At 55.9% G+C, this 20,561-nt stretch overlaps 2 protein-coding genes across 2 annotated transcripts in view; one reads left to right on the forward strand and one right to left on the reverse strand.

Moving 5' to 3' along the window:
* SLC38A8 (solute carrier family 38 member 8) overlaps window positions 1–19,323 on the forward strand; it is a 30,517-nt gene extending 11,194 nt beyond the window's left edge. The window contains exons 4-11 of the mRNA XM_029213448.1: window positions 3,507–3,648; window positions 4,483–4,584; window positions 7,758–7,815; window positions 13,488–13,602; window positions 14,876–15,023; window positions 15,404–15,612; window positions 16,811–16,862; window positions 19,221–19,323. Of these exons, the coding sequence (XP_029069281.1) occupies window positions 3,507–3,648; window positions 4,483–4,584; window positions 7,758–7,815; window positions 13,488–13,602; window positions 14,876–15,023; window positions 15,404–15,612; window positions 16,811–16,862; window positions 19,221–19,314 (920 nt within the window). The 3' untranslated portion in view covers window positions 19,315–19,323. The remainder of the gene's footprint in view (window positions 1–3,506; window positions 3,649–4,482; window positions 4,585–7,757; window positions 7,816–13,487; window positions 13,603–14,875; window positions 15,024–15,403; window positions 15,613–16,810; window positions 16,863–19,220) is intronic.
* A 1,099-nt stretch (window positions 19,324–20,422) lies between these two features.
* Window positions 20,423–20,561, reverse strand: part of NECAB2 (N-terminal EF-hand calcium binding protein 2) — a 33,287-nt gene continuing 33,148 nt past the window's right edge. The window contains exon 14 of the mRNA XM_029213442.1: window positions 20,423–20,557. The gene's annotated coding sequence lies outside the window, so the exon portion shown is untranslated. The remainder of the gene's footprint in view (window positions 20,558–20,561) is intronic.

The following is a 20,561-nucleotide window of genomic DNA, read 5'->3' on the forward strand; positions in this document are numbered from 1 at the left end:
GGTTTTTGAAGCTCTCTTATGAATAAGCACACACAGTGAATTGCCTTTTTATTATGAAATTTCACTTTTTGTCTCTGTAATGCTTTGTGAATATACCTGTGAATATAGCCTCTCCAGCATCCTTAAGATTAGTGTTTGCACAGAATTTCTTTTCCCACTCTTTTACTCTGAACCTTGGAATTTTAAAATGCACTTCTCGTAGACAGCATATGGTTGGGTCTTGCTTTCTTATCATCTTGACAGTCTCGGGTTTTAATTGGCATATTTAGACTTTTACTTGGAATGTAATAATGACTGATGGTTGCATCTCGGTCTATCATTTTGCTGTTTGTTCTGTCTCTTGAACCGTGAAAAAAGGTCCCTGATGCAGGGATATGGAAATTAAAGACTCCCATGTTGTGGGAAGCACTCTTATCCTCCACAAAAATTAAAGTTGGTAGATCTGAACCAACTTTAAATTGGCACTGAAATGCCCTGCCTGACAGTGGCAAGTAGAGGTCATGTCGGATTTCAATTCTGGTCAACTGGTGGTGCTGCTCTGCTGAGATGAATTCTGAGGTCCTGCCGTGTTGAGAAGGATTCTGAGGGCCTGACTTATTGGCAAGGATCTGAGGGGCTGCCGTGATGGGAAGGATTTTGATGGGCTGCTTTGTGAGAAGGATTCTAGGGGCTGCCGTGTTGAGGAGAATCTTAGGAGCTGCTTTTTTGAGGAGGATACTAGGGGCTGCCCTGTTGGGAAGAATCTTAGTGGCTACAGTGTTGAGAAGGATTCTGAGGGCCTGACTTCTTGGGAAGGATCTGAGGGCCTGTTGTATTGGGACGGATTCTGATGGGCTGCCATGAGAGAAGGATTCTAGGGGCTGCCTTCTTTAGAAGAATCTTAGGGCCTGCCGTGTTGGGAAGGATTCTGAGGGCCTCCATGCTGAGAAGAATCTTAGGGGCTGCCGTGATTTGGAGGGTTCTCGGGCTGCTGTGTTGCGAAGGATTCTGAGGTGATGCTGTGTGAGAAAGATTCTAGTGGCTCCCACAGTGGGAAGAATCTTAGCAGCTGCAGTGTTGGGAAGGATTCTGAGGGGCTGCCTTGTTGGGAAGGATACTGAGGGGCTGTGGTGTTGGTAGGGATTCTGAGTGGCTATCCTGCTGAGGACAATTCTGAGGGCCTGCTGTGTTGAGAAGATTCTGAGCTGCTGCCATGTTTAGAATGATTGTGAGGGGCTGTCGTGTTGGGAAGGATTCTGAGGGCCTCCGTGTTGAGAGAAACCCTAGGGGCTGCCGTCCTTTGGAGGATTCTCAAGGGCTGCTGTGTCGAGAAGGATTCTGAGGGCCTGCAGTGTTCAGAAAGGTTCTGAGGGGCTTCCGTGTTAGGAAGGAATGTGAGGGGCTGTGTCTTGAGAAGGGTTCAATGGGCTGCCACGTGAGAAGGATTCTTCCTGTTGAGGAGGCTTCTGAGGGCCTCAGTGTTGAGAAGAAATTAGTGGCTGTCGTGTGGAAGAGTATTCTGAGGGGCTGCCATGTTGAAAATGATTTTCAGGGGGTGCCCTGTTGAGAATAATTTCGGGGGCTGCTGTGTTGAGGATCTGAGGCCCTCAGTGTTGAGAGGAATCTTAGGGGCTGCCATGTTGAAACTGATTTTGAGGGCTTCCCTGTTGAGAAGGATTCCGAGGGGGTGTCATGTGAGAAGGCTTTTGAGGGCCTCAGTGTTGAGAAAATATGGGACACTATGTTGGGAAGAATCTTAGCAGCTGCCATGCTGAGGAGGGTTCTGAGGGGCTGCCATGTTTAGAACAATCTTAGGGGCTGTCGTGTCCCTAGGATCCGAGGGGTACTTGCTACGAAGGGTTCTGAGGGGCTGCCATTTGCGGAAGGAGGAGGTGCTGCCGTGTTTAGGGGGATTCTGAGCGGCTGCTGTGTTGAGAAGGTTCTGGGCTCAGTTAGTGGACCACCTGGAGAGAGTATTGATTGGAGGCATGCCACCCCAGCTCTGGGTGGATTGACTGGTGGGAGGAGAGCATCGTTTGCGTGTTTCTGGTTAGATATTTAGGGATATGTCTTTCTGAAGGCAAGTCCAGGTTACTTGGGCTGAAAGCTAATTGGAGGTTAGGGTTTTTGATGGAGTCATTACGTTCATTGGGTACAAGTGACTGTAAACGATGGTGCCGAGGACACCAAGGTATGGCCTGGAAAGTGAGGGCTCAGGAAGGAGCTGGGCAGCCCAGATGGCAGAGGGAGTGCCTTCCTGGCTTCAGGAGTCCAGATGGCTAAGAAGGGCTTGCCCCCCATCCCAGGCCACGTGGGGCCTGGGACTCACGGAGATCTCTGTGCACCTTTGGGTACGCGCATTCCCTTGGCCTCTCTGGCCAGGAAAGCCTGCCTTGCCTCCCTCAGGGGAGGTCTCTGTACCCTGAGCTCCACGTGGAGCTGTCCTGTTGCGTCACTCCAGTAGAAGCAAGCCATTGTGGTCAGGCCGTTGATCTCTTTTCATCACGTGCTTTACGGAGCACGTGAGAACCGGAAGGGTTATGTTACAGCAGTGCCAGCCCCCAGAGTGGGCTGGGAACCAGCTCTCGGCACTTCTGTCCGCGTGCTTCCGGCCTCAAGCCATCTTGCTGTCTCCCCTTGGGTCTCCCCTCTCCCCCATCTGTCTAGCCTCTTCTACCTGATAACTCCAAATTCTCCGTCTTACTGTGGTGGAATCAAAACGGGTCCAGACTCTTAGGTGTTCCTTCTCTTGAGAGGTTGATGGGGTCTGTGTCCCCTCCCCCGAATCAGAGCGGGCTCCGTGACGGCTCGGCCTGGCGGAGGAGGGCAGATGGGACACTGCCAGTTCCAGGCCTGGCCTTTAAGAGGACGGCACCTTCCGCCTTGGGCTCGGGACCCCCCAGCTGTCATGGACCAGCCTGCTGGACGGTCTGCAGGGGGTGCCCCCGCGGAGCCCAGGCATCCCCACCAGGCACCCTGTGTGAGCGCAGCCATCGAGGACCCTCCAGCCCCGCCCCCTGCCAAATACCCCCGAGGGCCCCCAGCCTATGTGGTGCGGAGCAGAAGCGGCCAGCTCAGCCCCGCCCTAATTCTCCTCTCTCTAATAACGGGGTTGTCCTGGGCTGCTGTTTGGGGGAAATGTATTCCAGGCCCCGACTTCACCGCACACACCTTTTGAGCCCTTGAGTAAACAAGAAGGATCTTTTACAAACAGGAGGGCCTGGGTGCCTCAAGGGCAGTTGTGTCGTTTGCTGCCGATTCCAGCTCTTAGAGCAGCGCCTGCCGGGCGGAAGGAACTCGGTGAAGGTCTGTTGAATGAATGCCTACAGCGTGTTCCCTCCGTCCTGGTGGCACGTGACAAGGTCCCCATCATGCTTGTCATCCCATCCCTTTAAACTCACGGGGATGACTCAGTGCCCACGGCGAACCCACCCGAGGACCCAGAGCTGGGAACCCTGTGACCGCGGCTCTTCAGCTGGGGGAGGCCACGCGGGGCTCGCTGCATCTCCTTCCCTCCCTCCCCCTAGTGTGTGACCTGCTGTTGCCCAGCGCCCCGCCAGCCCCGCAGCCCTGGTACACCAACCAGCGCTTCACCCTGACGCTGCTCTCCATGCTGGCCATCCTGCCCCTGTCCGCCCCACGTGAGATCGGCTTCCAGAAATACACAAGGTACAGGCTGCAGCCCCTTCCTGGCAGGACGATGGCTGGGGCTGGGTCCCCACCTCGGCGGGCACTTGGTGGGTGATTTCTGTCCGCCTGGGATAGGGGAGCTGCTAGCACGGGTCTTCCCATTTGCAGAAGGGGGAAAAAATGTTTAATTACACAAGTCATACATGTGCCTGATAGAAAATACAGATAAACAAAAAAGAAATTTACCCGTAATGACAGGACCTGCAGCTGACATTTTGTTACCTAATGATTGTAGACTTTTTCTGCACACGCACATATGCTGGCACGGACACACACACACACACACACACACACACACACACACACACACACACTTTTTCCCATTTTACCGTCTGAGGCTCTCCATGTACTTTTGCAAAAATTAAGCCTGGCAAAAGTCTTCACACAAGTGTGCAACCCGCCTTCCCCTGTCGTGTAACGAAATGGAGCAGAGAAAGAGTGGGCAGGACCCCCTTGCCCCCCGGGCACCGCCAGCCGAGCCAGGGTCCTCCTTCCCCCTATGCTGTGGCCCAGCGGGCAGTGTCCCGACTTAGATGCTGAATCCCAGCGGCTGTTGGTGGAGAGACGGGGGCGCCCGTAGCGATCACAGGCTCGCAGGTCTGACCTCGCTGGGCCTGAGCGCAGCCCTGCCCTACCTGCCTGGAATGCTCTTCCCGCTGTCCCCATTGTGCAGATAAGGAAATGGAGTCCAGACACTGGCCTGACACCTTGCCTGTGTGGGCAGAGCTGGCATTGAGACCCCACTCCGTGTGGCTCCCCAGGCCCCACCTCACCATAGAGGCCCCCTAACACTGCGCTCCGTCCATGTGTTAGCATCTTAGGCACCCTGGCCGCCTGCTACCTAGCCCTGGCCATCGTGGCACAGTACTACCTCGGGCCCCAAGACCTCGCTCGTGAGCCCCGCCTGGCGTCGAGGTGAGTCTTGGGCGATGGCTTCCCGGGGCTGCTGTGAGGGCCGAGGGACGCTTCTCCCCCCAACCCTGCCTATGGTTTGCACAGAGCCCTGGCTCGTCCCGTGAAATCCTTCAAGTCTCTGATGCCGTAGAACTCAGCAAAACCTCCTTTCCTGGGACTTCCCTGGCGGTCCAGTGGTTAGGACTCTGTGCTTCCACTGCAGGGAGCGTGGGTTCAAGCCCTGGTCGGGGAACTAAGATCCCACGTGCCACACGGTGCAGCCAAAAAAAAGCTCCTTTCCTTCTTCAGAACGACAGTGCTATCACTAGTGGGGACGGGGGACAGGCTAAGGGACACGGAAGCACTGGACACCCCACCAGCCTGGGGCTCCTAGGCTGTTGCAGACGCGTTCCCCACAGCTTAGGGGCCGCAGAACCAGCCAGCAAGATGCAGGTGCAGGGGCAGAGGCCAGTGAGGCCCGACGAGCCTGAGCGAGGCCAAGAGTGGGAGTGGGCCTGGGGGGCAGGTATCCTGTAGGGATGCAGAGCTGCGGTGAGGACTTCAGTTTTGCACGGAAGCCACTGCAGGGTTTTGATCACAGCAGGGGCTTGAAATCAAATCGGCTGGTGGCAGGCCAGCTCCATGAGCCTGTGACCTGTGACATCCCCCAGGGTCCTGGGCTGAGAAAGGCCCTGCGCTTGGTTTAACGCCCTGCTGTCGCCATCCTGAAACGCTTAACCGCTGTTGAACAGGGGCCGGCACTTTCATTTTGCACTGGGTCCCGCAAATCGTGTGCACCCTCCTGGAGGGTAGGTTGGAAGTGGAGTGAGAGAGAGAGAAGAGAGTCCGGGTGACTCTGAGCTTTGGCGATGCCGTTTCATGGGCTGGATGGGGCGGGGAGGGGTCGGGTGGGGATGTGTAAGGTTGGAGACGGCTGTGAGACACTAAATAAAGACGTCAGGGAGCTGGTCAGACTGTGCGCCTGGAGTCCAGAGAGGCCTGGGCTGGAGAGAGGAACATCAACCCATAGATGGCGTGGAAGTAAGGCCAGGAGCCCAGGTGAGAACTGAGCTGGTGGCCCTCCGCCAGGCCCTGGGGGATCAGCGAGAGGGATGGCAAGTTAGCAGCACGTGTTAGCTTCTTGGGGCTGCTCGTAGTAACACATGAGCACAAACCGGGTGGCTGAAAGCAGCAGCAACTTCTCCCCTGGTTCTGGAAGCTAGAAGTCCAAAATCAAGGTGTGGGCAAGGCTGCGCTCCCTCTGGAGGCTCCGGGGGAGGGTCCTTCCTGCCCCTCCCAGCGTCGGTGTTGCCGGCACTCTTTGGCCTTCCTTGGTCTGCACATGCTTCGCTCCAGACTCGGCCCCTATGGTCACACGGCCTCTGCCCTGTGTGTTTCCTCTTCCTATAAGGACACCAGTTGTTGGGTTAACTCCCAGCCTACTTCAGTGTGACCTCATCTTCATTTAGCCAATTACATCTACAAAGACCCTTTTTCCAAATAAGATTTCATTCTGAGGTTCCCAGTGGCTATAAATCTAGGGGGACACTGTACAACCCAGGACAGAGGATAATAGAATCTGGGTCTCAGAAGTCAGAATTTCAAGAAGGTTGGGGTGATCGCCACCAGCTGCCGCTTCTGGGTCACATGGGGCTGAGCCCTGGCGTCTGATTTGGCCACGGAGGCCGCTCGATGTGGCTGAGTTTCATCAGGGCAGGAGGCGGGGTTGAAGGCCCAGGTGGATTGGGTTCAGGAGAAGGGGGAAGGGAAAAGCCGGGAAAGAGCTCTTCTGAAGAGGGGAGAAGCGGAAAGTGCTGGGGCACAGAGGCCACGGCCCGTGTGGCCCACGGCACACCGACGGCATGATCCAGCAGTGGAGGAAACCCGATCAGAAGAGGGCCAGATCCACTGCTCATCTGTGGCCTTGAGTCTGCGGAGGGGAGGGTCCTGCTCTCTGGAAATGGAGCCTCCAAGGCTGGAGCTTGGGCAGTCTCACCCACGGGAACAGGAGAGGACGGCACATGAGGCCCAGAGGACGCAGGCAGGCAGATGGAGCCGTGGGAGCGTGGGCGCTAAGAAGCTGGCCATCGGCTGACAGTGCTGTTGAGGAAAGTCCAGGAAGGCAGGGCTTGGCGGGGAGGCTTCGTGATCTGCACCCAGAGTTAAGAGGCGGCCAGAGCGCAGCACAGAAGGGGAGATAGCACCGTGTGACTTTCCCCGTGGCTGCTGTGACACGTTCCTGCCAAACTTGGTGACTTAAACTACACAAATTTATTCTCTTACAGTTCTGATATCAGAAGTCCAGAATAGGTCTCACTGGGCTAAAATCAAGCTGTCAGCAGGGCTGTGTTCCTTTTGGAAGCTCTAGATTGGAATCCCTTTCCAACTCCTAGAAGTGCCCACATTCCTTGGCTCGGGGCCCCTTCCTCCATCTTCAAAGCCAGCAAAGTTCCATCTCTCTGACCCTGCTTCTCTGGTCACAGCTCCCTCTGACCATAGCTGGGGAAGGTTCTCTGACTGCAAGGATCCTTGGGCTACATTGGGCCGAGATCCTCCAGGGTCATCTTGTGTCGTGTAAGGTTCCCAGGGTTAGGACATGGATCTCTTTGGGGCCCACTCTTCTACCACAAGCAGGAAACCCTGATTCTATAGCGGGTGCTGTATATGCTCCCTCCACTATGTGTCCCTAAAGGTGCCGGAAGCTGGTACGTAGAGCTGATTATTAAAGGAAGCTGGAGGGCCACCATGTGGGGACCACTGAGAGGGCTTGACCTGAAGATTCTGCCCCATGCACACCTCAGTTCTCTTGGACAGAGGTCAAACCATCCTTGCCCTGTGGGGTCTGTTTGATGGATGCTCCCTGTGCCCCCAACCACCCCAGCCCCTAAGCTCACTGGGCACAGGCAGCCTCCAAGGGAGGCTGGGAGTTCCTCCCAGCCACGCCCTGCCCAAGTTGTGCCTGCAGGGAGAATGTCAAGTTACCATATGTCAGCACAGATGTACTTAGAAAGTGCAGCATTTAACATGCAACCTTTTCCAACCCCCCAAACCCGGCAGTGGACATGGTTTTTAAAACCTGTCTTACAGTCACGCTTAGTTATATCTTGCTGGTGGTGTTGAAAACTCATTTTCAAGTTGAAGGTTGTTTTGAGTTTAACTTTTTGTAACAAACACCCGTTTTCATCTCTTTACAGTCCTTTCTCCTGGGCCTCCGTATTTAGTGTCTTTCCCACCATCTGCTTCGGATTTCAGGTAACCTTGGCGTCCGTGTTGCAGAGGGTGGCATTTGCAGGCTCTGGGGACCGCCTGCTCCCTCAGGAGAGCGTGGCCTCCCTGTCGGGAGAAGCTCAAGGACTTGTTCCAGGGTGAGATGGGCTGTCTTTGGGAGACGGTGCATGTGGCCGGCATCTGGGCTCGGAGCTGGGAACCGGCCCCGCCGACAGCCAGCAGCAGCACCTTTGTTTGTTGGGTCTGGGGTCGAGTGTGTGGGCCCGGGACCTGTCCCCTCCTTTGCGAAGTCCTCACGGCCGAGTCGCCACGCCTGGGGACCTGGAGCGGCCTGCTTACGTAGAACGCCTTCGTGCAGGTGGCTTCTGCCGCGGGGGCCTGGAGGCTTGCCGGCTAGGAGGGCGGGAAGGTGCGTGGGGAGCTGGCGGTACTGCGCAGAATATATAGACTTTGATAGAATGGTATGGAGTGAGGAATTCCGTGCGTGGAATCCAGTGGAGGGGCTTCCGCCGCAGCGCTGGGTGGGGCAGATTCAGAGATGCCCTTTCCCAGGCGCAGATGTCTGGGAGGAGTCTTGAGCAATGTGTGGGAGGTGGCCAGCTAGAAGGGGAGGGCGCTTCAGCCGGAGAGCCCCGGAGGGGGCGGGGGTCCCAGGCTGGAGAGCTGCAAGGGGCTGGGCGGGGCTGGGCGGGGCTGGCGTTGGGCTTCGCTCCCCGCCTTCTGGGCTTTCCTGGGGTCTCGCAGTCTCCTGGCAGGTGGCAGCTGACTCCCTTGCTCCATTGTTTATTTTAGGAAAGATTTGCCTCTCTCCTAAAAACAACCACCTCCCCACCACGACAACAACAAAACTGCTCCCAGTGAAATCCAGTTCTCGAGGGAAAGTGTCTCGGGGTTGACAGTGTCTCAGCTTCGTAGCCTGAGCGGCTTTTTGCTGTGCTCACCAACCAGCTCCACTTTGTGTTTGTCAGCTTATGTTTTCTTTGAGAACCACTTTTTGGGGAAAAGAAAAGTCCTGAAACATTTCCGTTGCTCTTTTTTATAAATGAGTCGCTGTAGCGTTTCTGGAGCTTAGCAAGCCGCTTACAGAATTTCTCACGTTTCTTCCTGCACACCCAATATTTTGAAAGATGGAAGGCGACGATTTTGCTGTCAACCGTTTGGATGTCGTTTAGCCAGTCCTCTCTCGGGTCCCCGAGCACCATATGGTGTAGCAGGCTTGCGCTGGGCAGGGGTGCGGGGTGCTTTCCAGATGCTTGTGAGGAGGTGCCCCCCTCACCTTTGCCTCGGCTCCCTCATCCCATTCTCCTAGCAACCGAGGCCTGGGCTGCCGTTTCCAGGGACACGGGATGCGGAGATGGGGGAGCTGGGAAAGGATGTGGATTGCAGGGCGGGGGTGGGGCAGAGGACTAGTTGCCAAGGCCGGGGATAGGGTTGCCAGGATCCAGCTTGGGGAGACAGGGATCTGGGGGTGGGGGAACTAGGCGCAGGTGAAGGTGGCGGGGAGCCCGGTGAGGAGTGGCGCTGGGCTGGAGGGGCTGCTGTGCGGGGGAAGGCGTGGGCGGTCACCTGGCGTCATCTGGGAGGTCGGGTTCAAACACACCACTCCCCACAGACTTAGCAGCGGGGCACCCCGTCCAGCCTAAGCAGAGTCGGAAGGAGGGGCCTGGGGGAGCACGGGTTGTGGGTGCAGGCTCTGCTCCCAGACACCCTGGCCACACGCGGTACTTCTCCCTTGTTTGTGTTTTTTTAGTTGAAGTATGATTGATTTACAACACCGTGTTAGTTTCAGGTGTACAGCACAGCAATTCAGGTATATGTAGCTGAATATATACGCATATTCGTTTTCAGATTTTTTTTCCTTTAGAGGTTATTACAAAATATTGAGTATAGTTCCCTGTGTTGTACAGGAGGTCCTTGTTGGTTATCTGTTTTATCCATCGTAGTGTGTATATGTTAATTCCAAACTCCTAATTTATCCCTCCCCCCATCCCCCTTTCCCCTTTGGTGACCATAAGTTAGTTTTCTACGTTTGTGAGTCTTTTTCTGTTTTGGAAATAAGTTCATTTGTATCTTATTTTTTTTTAGATGCCACGTATAAATGATGTCATGATATTTGTCTTTCTTTGGCTTACTTCATTTAGTATGATAATCTCTAGGTCCATCCATGTTGCTGCAAATGGCATTATTTCATTCCTTTTTATGGCTGAGTAATATTCCATTGTATATATGTACCACATCTTCTTTATCCGTTCATCTGTCAGTGGACATTTAGGTTGCTTCCATGTCTTGGCTATTGTAAATAGTGCTGTAATGAACATTGGGGTGCGTGTATCTTTTCGAATTATGGTTTTCTCCAGATATATGCCCAGGAGTGAGATTGTAGGATCATATGGTAGTTCTGTTCTTAGTTTTTAAAGGAACCTCCATACTGTTCTCCATAGTGCCTGTACCAATTTACATTCCCACCAGCAGTATAGGAGGGTTCCCTTTTCTCCACACCCTCTCCAGCATTTGTTATTTGTAGACTTTTTGATGATGGCCATTCTAACTGGTGTGAGGTGGTACCTCATTGTAGTTTTGATTTGCATTTCTCTAATAATTAGTGTTGTTGAGCATCTTTTCACGTGCCTGTTGGCCCTCTGTGTGTCTTCTTTCCCCTTGGTGTTTTTAAACGGCTTTGAGATACAACTTACGTGGCGTACAACTCACCCCTCTAACGTGTACAGTTCAGTGGTTTTTAATATGTTCAGAGTTGTGCAACCATCGCCACCATCAATTTTACAACATTTTCATCACCTTCAAAAGAAACTTGTACTTATTACCAGTCACTCCCCATTCCCCTCTTGTTTCCCTCCTAGCCCCTGGCAACCACAGATTTTTCTGTCTCTCTGGATGTGCCTGTGCTGGGCGCTTCATGTAAGTGGAATCATACAGTATATGGTTCTTTGTAGCTGGCTTCTTTCACTCGACGTGGTGTTTTGTTTTGTTTTTAATTTATATTTCTGGCCGCGTTGGGTCTTTGTTGCTGCACGCGGGCTTTCTCTAGTTGCGGCGAGCGGGGGCTTCTCTTCGTTGTGGTGCGCGGGCTTCTCATTGTGGTGGCTTTTCTTGTTGCGGAGCACGGGCTCTAGGCGCGCGGGCTTCAGTAGTTGTGGCGTGCAGCCTCAGTAGTTGTGGCTTGCGGGCTCTAGAGCGCAGGCTCAGTAGTTGCGCACGGTCTTAGTTGCTCCGCGGCATGTGGGATCTTCCCGGACCAGGGCTCAAACCCATGTCCCCTGCATTGGCAGGCATATTCTTAACCAGTGCGCCACCAGGGAAGTCCCACTCACCGTGGTGTTTCTGAGGATCGTCCGTGTGGTACACGTGTCAGGACCGCGTCCCTTTTCACGGCTGAATGATATTGCACTGTTTGGAGAGTCCATAGCTTGTTTTCCCTTTCTTCAGCTGGTGGCCGTTTGGACCGTTTCCACTGCTTACCCACTACATGCTCCTCTGCCCCGCATCCCATCACGTAGTGAATAGTGAGCTTGCTGTTGGCCAGTCAGCGTCCTGGATGCTGTCCCAGCAGGGCAGCCCTGCCCTCAGAAGCTTTATTTCCCGGCATAAGACCAAGAGAAACACAATCCAGGAGGCTTAGGAGAAACAGGAAGAAGGGCAGGGCCCCATCCTGCAACCACCAAGCATCCTTTCCCCCATGTCTGGGTTCCGGAGTATAGGAGGTGGGAACGTTGATCCTGAGTTCCACTGCTTGTTGGTTGAGGGCGTGTGTGTGTGTGTGTGCGCGCGCACGTGCGTGCTTGCCCCAGGCTGGACGCCGCCTCTGTGGCTGGAATCGGGAGGCCTGAGGCTGGTGTGCCCCAGCCCCTCACAGTGGGCACTCCATGAGGGTGGGGACTGTGTGAGGATGGTTGATGGGTACCCCACACTCGCAACAAGGGGCGCTGATATAAGGACCTGAGTGTGGAGAGCTGGGGTTGGGTGCAGGGAGGCCTCGTGGCTGTAAGTGGGGCAAAGGGATGGATGATTGAGTAACCGCCGGAGTGCCCTTCACCCGTGGGCCAGGCTCTGTGCTGGGAATGAGGGAGGCAGGTGTGTCTGACACCACATACCTGACAGACGCTGAACCAGCAAACCCAGATGTGCTCACATGGGGGGCGTGAGAGCAGAACTCGGCCAGCTGGGGAGGAGGGCTTTCCTAAAGGATGAGTAGAAGCTGGCTGGATCAGGAGACATCGCAGGCAGAGCACACAGCACGGGCAAAGGCCCTGAGGCAGCGAAGAGGGACCATGGTGGGCTGAGCTTGGTGGGCGAGGGGAGCAGGGCTCTTGAGCCTGGGGAGTGGGCAGGCATGGACGGTCATCCTGTTGGCTTTGATCAGAAGTGAGTGAATGGATGTGGTGGTGGGAACCCTGCCCTGGGAGCCTGGGAAAATCCCAGAACCCATAGGGCACATCCAGATACAGCAGCACCTCTCACCCCTGGCTGCTCATCAGGGTCTCCTGGGCTGCTGATAAAACACCGCTGCCCAGGACCTGCCCCAGATAAATAAAGTCCACATCACAGGTGGGCTCCTGGCATTGGCTACATGTATTTTATATGTTTAAAAATTTGACCATGTGGGCTCCCCTAGTGGCGCAGTGGTTGAGAGTCCGCCTGCCGATGCAGGGGACACGGGTTCGTGCCCCGGTCCGGGAGGATCCCACATGCCGCGGAGCGGCTGGGCCCGTGAGCCATGGCCTCTGAGCCTGCGCGTCCGGAGCCTGTGCTCCGCAACGGGAGAGGCCACAGCAGTGAGAGGCCCGCGTACCGAAAAAAAAAAAAAAAACAAATTGAGCCTGTGATACAGTGTAGGAAGTATATAAATCATAAATATGTGTACTCCCATGAAACCACCACCCCGATGGGGATATAGAACATCGTCAGCACCCCTGGAATGTTCCCTCAATAGCACCACCCCACCCCACTCTTCTGCCCTCTGTCACCACAAACGGTAACTCTCAACTGAGGGTGATTTTGCCCCCTAGGGGACATTTGGCAATGCCTGCAGACATTTTTGATTGTCACGCCTGTGGGGGAGGCTCCTGGCATCTAGTGGGTCAGGGCCAGGGGACGTGATCCGCATCCCACCATACGCAGGACAGTCCCCAAGCATCAGCAATGATGCGGTTGAGACCCCGTCCTGGCTTGTTTGGTTGTAACTTGAACTTCACGTACACGGAAATGTTCTTCTTTGGCATCTTTTGCTCCATGTTACAGCTGCAGGGCTCTCTGTGTTGAGGTGTGCAGTTGTGTTCACCCCTTTTCAGTGCCGTGTAGTATTCTACACATGAATCTCTGACGACTTCTACCTTCTGCTCTTGGTGGGCGTTTGGGTTGTTACCCATGTTTTGGGACACTGATACTTTTTTTTTTTTTTGTATTTTTAAAAATATTTTATTTATTTATTTTTGGCTGTGTCGGGTCTTAGTTGCGACGCTCGGGATTTTTGTTGTGGCGCACGGGCTTAGTTGCCCTGCAGCATGTGGGATCTTAGTTCCCTGACCAGGGATTGAACCCATGTCCCCTGCATTGGAAGGGGGATTCTTTACCACTGGACCACCAGGGAAGTCCCAAGACACTGAGACTTTTTAGATGGCGCCAGGTGATTCTAGCACCCAGCTGGCTCCACTCCCGTTGACCCTGCTGCTCCCTTGCAGTGTCATGAAGCTGCCGTGTCCATCTACTGCAGTATGCGCCACCAGAGCCTCGGGCACTGGGCCCTTGTCTCCGTGCTGTCCTTGCTGGCCTGCTGCCTTGTCTACTCGCTGACAGGTAAGGCCCGTGCGGGGTGCCCGGGACCTGGGTGCGGAGCAGTGGGAGAAACCGGGATAATCACAAGTGTGTATAGAGACCCTACCGCGTCCTGGGAGCAGTGCTAAGTGGTTTGACTGCCTGTGCTGCTTTTGTCCCTAACACCCCCAGGAGAGTCCACAATTCATAGCGGAGGCCACTGAGGCTCAGAGGGTTGCCATGGCTTGTCCAGGGTCTCCCAATTAGGCGTGGCAAAGCTGAGATGCAAACCCTGGCCCGTCTGTCTCCTAAGCCCCTGCTCTTCACACCCCACGCCCCTGCGTGCCTGTTTCGTGGGATGGCGTCAGTGATGGCTGTCGGAGCGTTAGATCCAGGCAGTGGTTTACAGAACACTCTCTTGGATGCAGTGGGTTTCACCATCCACACACTGCCACAGGAGGGTCTTCAGAGGTGACAGAAGTGTGGCTCAGAGAGGGGCTGTGCCACACCCGAGGTCCCACGGCACATCCGGTGCACAGCCCAGGGCCCGGGCTCAGGCTGACTACTAGCAGCCCTTTCTTTCGTCAGCCTATCAGAGTCTCTGATTCAGGGAGCTCTTGGGCTCCCACAGATGTGTCAGGGGCCTTGGACACTTGCTGGGTGACTTTTGTCTAGCAGGGGAGGTCTCTCTCATTCTGTGGCCCCTGAGTTGGACCCGGTGATTGAGAGTCTCCTTCAGATGGTCCAGGGCCAGCAGGATCCTGGGACTGGAGAAAAACCAAAGCAAACCACAGCTCTTGGTCAGCGATGGATGTCTCAGGACCGGGCAGGTGACGCGGAGGCCGAGAGGCAGTGCTGGGTTGTGGGGTAGGGACCTGACTTCTGCTGTAATGAGCTGTGTTATTCCAGACAGTTGTTGACACCTTGGGTCTTGATTTTCCCCATCAGGAAAATGGGCGCACTGACAGCTTCTTTCTCTAGGTGCTCTAAGGGTGGGGTGGACAGGGCACGGAAAGCATTGTTCAGACTGCTTCCAGTCAGTCCACGCCCACGAGGGGGTGCCTTGTACGGGTGCCGTGAGCTGTTTGGAAGAAGGACAAGGGACAGTTTTGCCCAGCAGGAGTTTGAATCGGAAGGACCAGGATTCTGTAGACTGAGGACAGGAAAGCCTTGGGAGATTCTAGAACTTTCTGTCAGCTCCTAGGGGAAACCTTAGCAGCGGTAGATCTGGGTGCTGTCTGCGTGTCGGAGTTGAGGTGGGGGGACAGCATTTTTCTAATCAGCTCTCTTGTGTTTCCCCCTTTACCCTTCACAGGCGTGTACGGCTTCCTGACTTTTGGGACAGACGTTTCTGCTGACATCCTGATGTCCTACCCAGGCAACGATGGGATCATTATCGTTGCCCGGGTCCTCTTCACTGTGTCCATCGTGACTGCCTACCCCGTCGTGCTCTTCCTGGGGAGGTGAGGCCAGCTCGTGGGACATGGTTCAGTGCAGAGCACAGCACCTGTCGAAAATTAGCACGTGCCAGGCGCCACGCCAGCCCATGTGGCGTGGGGACTGTCTTCACCTCTGTTTCCTGGAGGAGGAGACGGGCAGGGGAGTCAGGTGGTTTGGCCAGCGTCGCCCAGCTGGTGTCAGGACTGGAGCCTGGCCCCCGGAGCTTGGCGGCCCAATGTGGCCCCGCCCTGTCGGCTACCCATGTGCGGCGGGGGTTCCCAGGGCGTGAGCCCTGCCGGTGTGCAGGGTGGTGGTGGGGGGCACTCTGGGGCACCCAGTGGTGGGCGAGAGCAGGGCTACAGCCCCCGGGAGCCCGTGGGAGCCCATAGTGCGTGGCCTCCAGGTCAGTGATGCAGGATTTCTGGAGGAGGGGCTGCTGCTGGGCGTGTGGGCCCCAGCCCCTGGCCGAGCCCTCGGGGCCATGGGTCCGGATGTTGCTGACCGTCCTGTGGGTCACCGTGACGCTCGCCATGGCCCTGTTCCTGCCCGACCTCAGCGAGATCGTCGGCATCATCGGTGGCGTCAGCTCCTTCTTCATCTTCATCTTCCCAGGTGAGGGCCATGTGTGGGGGGTGGGAGCCCGCGGAGGAGGGATGGCTCCCAGCCCTGTTTACTGGGCCAGGCGCGGGGGGGCCGGGGCTTCACACACCTTCCCTCATTTAACATCTCAGTGGGCGTGCTGTTATCAACCCAGCCTACAGATGGGAAGACGGAGGCCCTGAGGCCTCCTGGGTGAAATAGCTAGCATGTAGCGGGGCTGAGTCAGCCTCACAGCCTTGTCTCCCCTCCCGCTGCTGCCACTCGCTGTAGGATTTCATTTAATATTTTCAATGATATGAAACTCCTATGGTTGAAAGGTGCCCCACAAACATCTTCCTCCTTGTCCCCCAATCTGGGAGGCAAACACAGTTTCCATGATGGATGGGTTCCTAGGGAACCTTCCCAGTGTTAGTGAGTGATGAGGTGAAATTCCAGCCAAATTGTCCTGAGGGTTATCCCGGCCTGGCAGACCCAGGGTGGCCAAGGCTAGGGGCTCCCGGAGAAGGGGAAGCACTGCAGGGGCAGAAACCCCAGATCCTGCGGCCCCTGGCCCTGGGAAGCGCTCTCAGACATGAGTGATGGGGTCCGAGTGCCTCACCACCTCCCTTGGCTTCCTGCCCCTGCCGGCCAACCACCGTCTAGGGCGGATGGACCAGTGATGCTGTGTCTTGAACACACAGTATGGGTTGGGAGTCCATGTCCTGGGTGGGGCCTTGTAGCTCTAGCTGTTTCCCGTGCTGGAAAGGACGGGCCAGGATAGGCTTGGCAGCGGGGAGATCCACAGGATCTTTAGGCAGAGCTGTCTGGCTTCAAATCTCAGTAGCATGATTAAAAAAGAAAAAAAAAAAATGACAGAAAGAAAAAAATAACAAAGGCAGCTGGTGGTTGTCAAAGGCGTCTCAGGGGTGAGGCCCCGAGTCTGGCCCTGACCCACTGCATCTCATCAGAGACGTGAGTGTGTGCTGTTGTTGTCGCTGGAGAGGCCAAGGTGTTAGGGGGTATCGAGCGGGGACCCCACAGTGGCGCCATTAGCCACCATTCGGTGCCCACTCTCCAGGGGCAGGTGAGCCTGCGGGGCCACTTTGGGCAAAGGCCCTGGCAGCCTCTCGGGTCCCTGGGGACTGCTGGGTGTTGGTTGAGCCCTTGCGAGCTCGGGGCTGCTTTGGGTTCAATAACGAAGAGCTGGTGTGACCCCGTGTCTCCTCTGCAGGTCTGTGCCTCATTTGTGCCATCAGTGTGGAGCCCGTCAGACCCCGAGTTAAGTAAGTGTGTGCATGTGAAGGTGTCGACTCTAGCGTGTGCGGGGCTCAGCGGGAGGGGCGTGTGAAGGCTGCTCGCCCGCCGGGTCCTGCGTGTGAGGGTACTGCAGGCCAGGCCGGGAGGGGGGCCTTGTCCACACAGCGGGGGGGCGGCTGAGCCGGGGCTCCATCCCAGGCCAGCACACCGCGCCCTGTTCAGTCCATGCGCGGCCGTCTTTGCACTCCGAGCGCTGTGGCCTCTGCTTGGAGCTTTATGCGATTTGGGGTCTTCCGGCGTCTTGAGGCCCAAGTCGTGCGTGCTTCCCCATCCTGAACTCAGACCCCGGGCAGGGTGGGTACAGGCTGGTCCTGTTGCCCCACAGATCCCTGAGTTCCGGAGGCCGTGGGCTCCCCCATGCACCAGGGCAACACGTTCTGTTAACAGGACAGCAGGTCCTGGTTGGATGATGCCTCAGTGCTGGGCCCCACGCTCAGCCCCTTTACTCCTTCCTCACCCTGCGATGCTGGGATATTTCCATCCCAAAGACGAGGAGGCAGAAACCAACCCACAGGCGGGTGGCAAGTAGGGCAGAGCTGGGGCTCAACTCTGGCCAACTGGACGCAGGGCCCAACGCTTACCCCCTCCCTGCTCCACGTTGCTGGTTAGACAAGACAGTTTGGACCATCCCTTTTTTCAGCGGAGTACCCTCCGCTGGGTTGGCCTGTGGTGTGACTTGGACCATGTACTCTGCCACCGAGGTGCCCAGTTGGACCCCACTGAGAAAGTGTGTGCACGGGTGATGGGCCAGAGCTCAGCCGGTGCCAGGGACCCGGGAGTCTGTGCAGATCTTGGTCCCATTTCACAGATGTGAAAACTGAGGCCAAGACGGCTAGAGAGGACACTAGTAGCTTTCTAGGGCTGCTTGTGGCTTAAATCAACAGAAATGTATTTTCTCCCAGTTCTGGAGGCCAGAAGTCCAAAATCATGGTGTCAGCAGGGCCCCACGCCCTCTGCAAGCTCTTGGGGGGATTCCATTCTGTGCTATTTCCTGCTTCTAGTGGCTCCAGGTGGTCCTTGGCTTGTGGCCGCATCACTCCCATCCCTGCCTCTGTCCTCACACAGCCTCTCCCTTGTGTCTGTGTCTCAAGTCTCCCTCTGCTTCTCTCCTCTGAGGATACCTGTCATTGGGCTTAGGGCCCACCCCCAGTCCTGGTGATCTCATCTCCAGATCGTTAACTTCATCACATCCGCAAAGACCCTATTTCCAAATGAGGTCGTGTTCACAGGTTCCAGGTGGATGTGAATTTGGGGGACCACCATTCAGCCCAGTACAGATTCTCTTATGTCACAGAAGCCATGAACTTGGGGCCCACTTGCAGCCTCTCTTTCCCCTTCGTCCAGCCACATGGAGCCCGAGCTTGGTCTTCCCACAGCGGCAGGCCTGGCTGGGCTCCCTTCTGGGTTGAGAAGCATTTTTCTGGGCATGTCTAAAGCTGACTTGGGCTTAGCACCAGCCCCGGTTGCCTGGGGGCCTCCTACATGGTTCTTTCCCTGTAGCGCCCTTTCAAGTCTTGCTGCTTCTGTGTGGTGCCTCAGTCCAAGTTCACAGCAGCTGTTACTGATGGGCTTTAAGGATATTTTTAATCCTAGCGCTGCTCTAGGGCTTCCTGATCCATCAAAGCTGCCCCGAGGAGCCAGCAGCCCCGTCACGTTTACCTCTCTCCCCGCTTTCAGGCAGGCGGGTGTTTACGGCACCGAGCTGCCGCTCTGCCACACTGTGTAACTGGAGATGGTCTTTCCATGACAACGGATCCTTGTGGCCTTTGTTAACGGGCCAGAAATATCCCTATCATTTCGTGGGAATCTTATTATCGTGGCTCTTGCCTCACTGTCTGCACCGTCTCTCCTGGTTACGTTATGAAGCCTGTGGATGTGGTCTCGTGACCACCAGTTCCAGCTACCTCTGTCCCCTCCTCCGTGGCCCCCCAGCCGCTGTTCCCATCTGTGTGACCTAGGGCTTTCTTCTCCTTCCTCACTTTCGGGGGCATCAACCCCCTAAAGAAAAGAAGCGGAAGAGAAGGGAGTTTGAAACTAGTGTCTCCCTCCCCCTATTTCTTTGTCTTTGATAAAATATTGGGAAGGAACGAGGTTATGAAACAACAGATTGGGTGAGAGTTGTATTTTTTTTTCAATTGCATGGGTACTTTATTTCCTGTTGTCTCAGAAACCCATCCCTACAGGTAAAGGAGGGTAACCTGAATTTTTTCCAAATTGGTGACTCTACTAGGCTTCAGATCATAAGTTTTCTACATGTGTTTGGCTCGTCTGTGCAGATCTCCAGAAGAAGAGCGCGTGTTGACGTGAGTTTGTTGACTTGGCAGGTGCTTCCTGGAGGCCTGGGGGGTGGTCTCCGTGCTCGTCGGCACCTTCATCTTCGGGCAGAGCACGGTGGCGGCTGTCATGGAGCTGCTCTGAGGGGCGGCCCGCGGCTGAGCGGGATGGGGTCTCCACGGCTGCCCTGGTCCGGCTGCCTGCATCCAGCCGTGAGACCGATGTTATTTCATCATAAAGATGCTGGAGAAACGGATACGTTCTGCCTTCCCAGGCTGCTCATTTGGGCTTCTTCTGGTTCCCAGGGTTTCTGGTGCAGTGGTGAGGAGTTTCTTAGTGTCCTGGGCCTGCCCTGCAAGTGACCACAGACTGGGGGCTTCTGGCAACAGCAGTGCACTCTCTCACAGTCTGGAGGCTAGAAGTCTGAGATCAAGGTGTGGGCGGGGCTGGCACCCTCCCTCTGCAGGCTCTAGGGGGACGGTCCCTCCTGCCTCTTCCCGCTTCTGCTGGTTGCTGGCCATCCTTGGTTCTCCTTGGCTTGTGGCTGCATGCGTCCAATTTCTGCCGCCTCCCTCACGTGGGCGTCTTCCCTATGTATCTGTCTCAATTTCCCTCTTACAGGGCTCACCCTAATTCAGTATGGCTTCATCTTAATTACTTAATTGGGATCTGCAAATATCCCATTTCCAAATAAGGTCACATTCACGGTTTCCAGAGGTTAGGGCTTAAACTGTGTCCCCCAGAAAAATAAGTTAAACCCATAACTGGGAGGCAGGTGCTGAGGCCCAGAGAGCCCTGCTTTGGGGTGCTGAGATCAAAGACACGAGGCAAGGGCATTGTTCGGTGGGTGAGAGCCCAGAGGGCATTTGGGGCGGCATCCGTTGGGGATGGCAGTGCCACGGCACGGGGGAATGCCCAAGGAGATGCGTGCCCAGAGCTGGCCACACAGCCTGTGCTTGGCCTCGCTCCAGTGGGCGGGGGGGACACGAGGAGAGCCCCCGCCCCTTCCGCTGGCTGAACCTGAAGAGCCTGGAGGCCAAGTGCGCTGTCTGCTCCATGATTCCCTCCCCGATCCGGGGGTGAGGAACCACGCCTGGAGCTGCGGCTGAGGGGGCAGGGATCTGCCCACGGCCGGGGAGGAGAGGAAGACGGGGCCAGGGGCTCCCGCGTCGCTGTCCCCGGCACTGACCCTGCCCAGGGCCCGGCAACCCCTGGATGGATGTTGCTGGATTCAGGCCGCTCTTCCTCTGCCCTGGGACATCTGCCAGGAGCCAGCAGTGCCAGAGCCTGCATGGGCTGACGTCCTTTAGACACCTCCCTCCAGGTAGGCAGCAGCCGGGCCTTGTTTGTTATCTCGTGTCACGTGTGTGTGAGGCTGTTGGTAGAACTGT

Source organism: Monodon monoceros, unplaced genomic scaffold, assembly GCF_005190385.1.
Source record: "Monodon monoceros isolate NGI ecotype Baffin Bay Population unplaced genomic scaffold, NGI_Narwhal_1 Super_Scaffold_10, whole genome shotgun sequence".
Lineage (NCBI taxonomy): Eukaryota > Metazoa > Chordata > Mammalia > Artiodactyla > Monodontidae > Monodon > Monodon monoceros.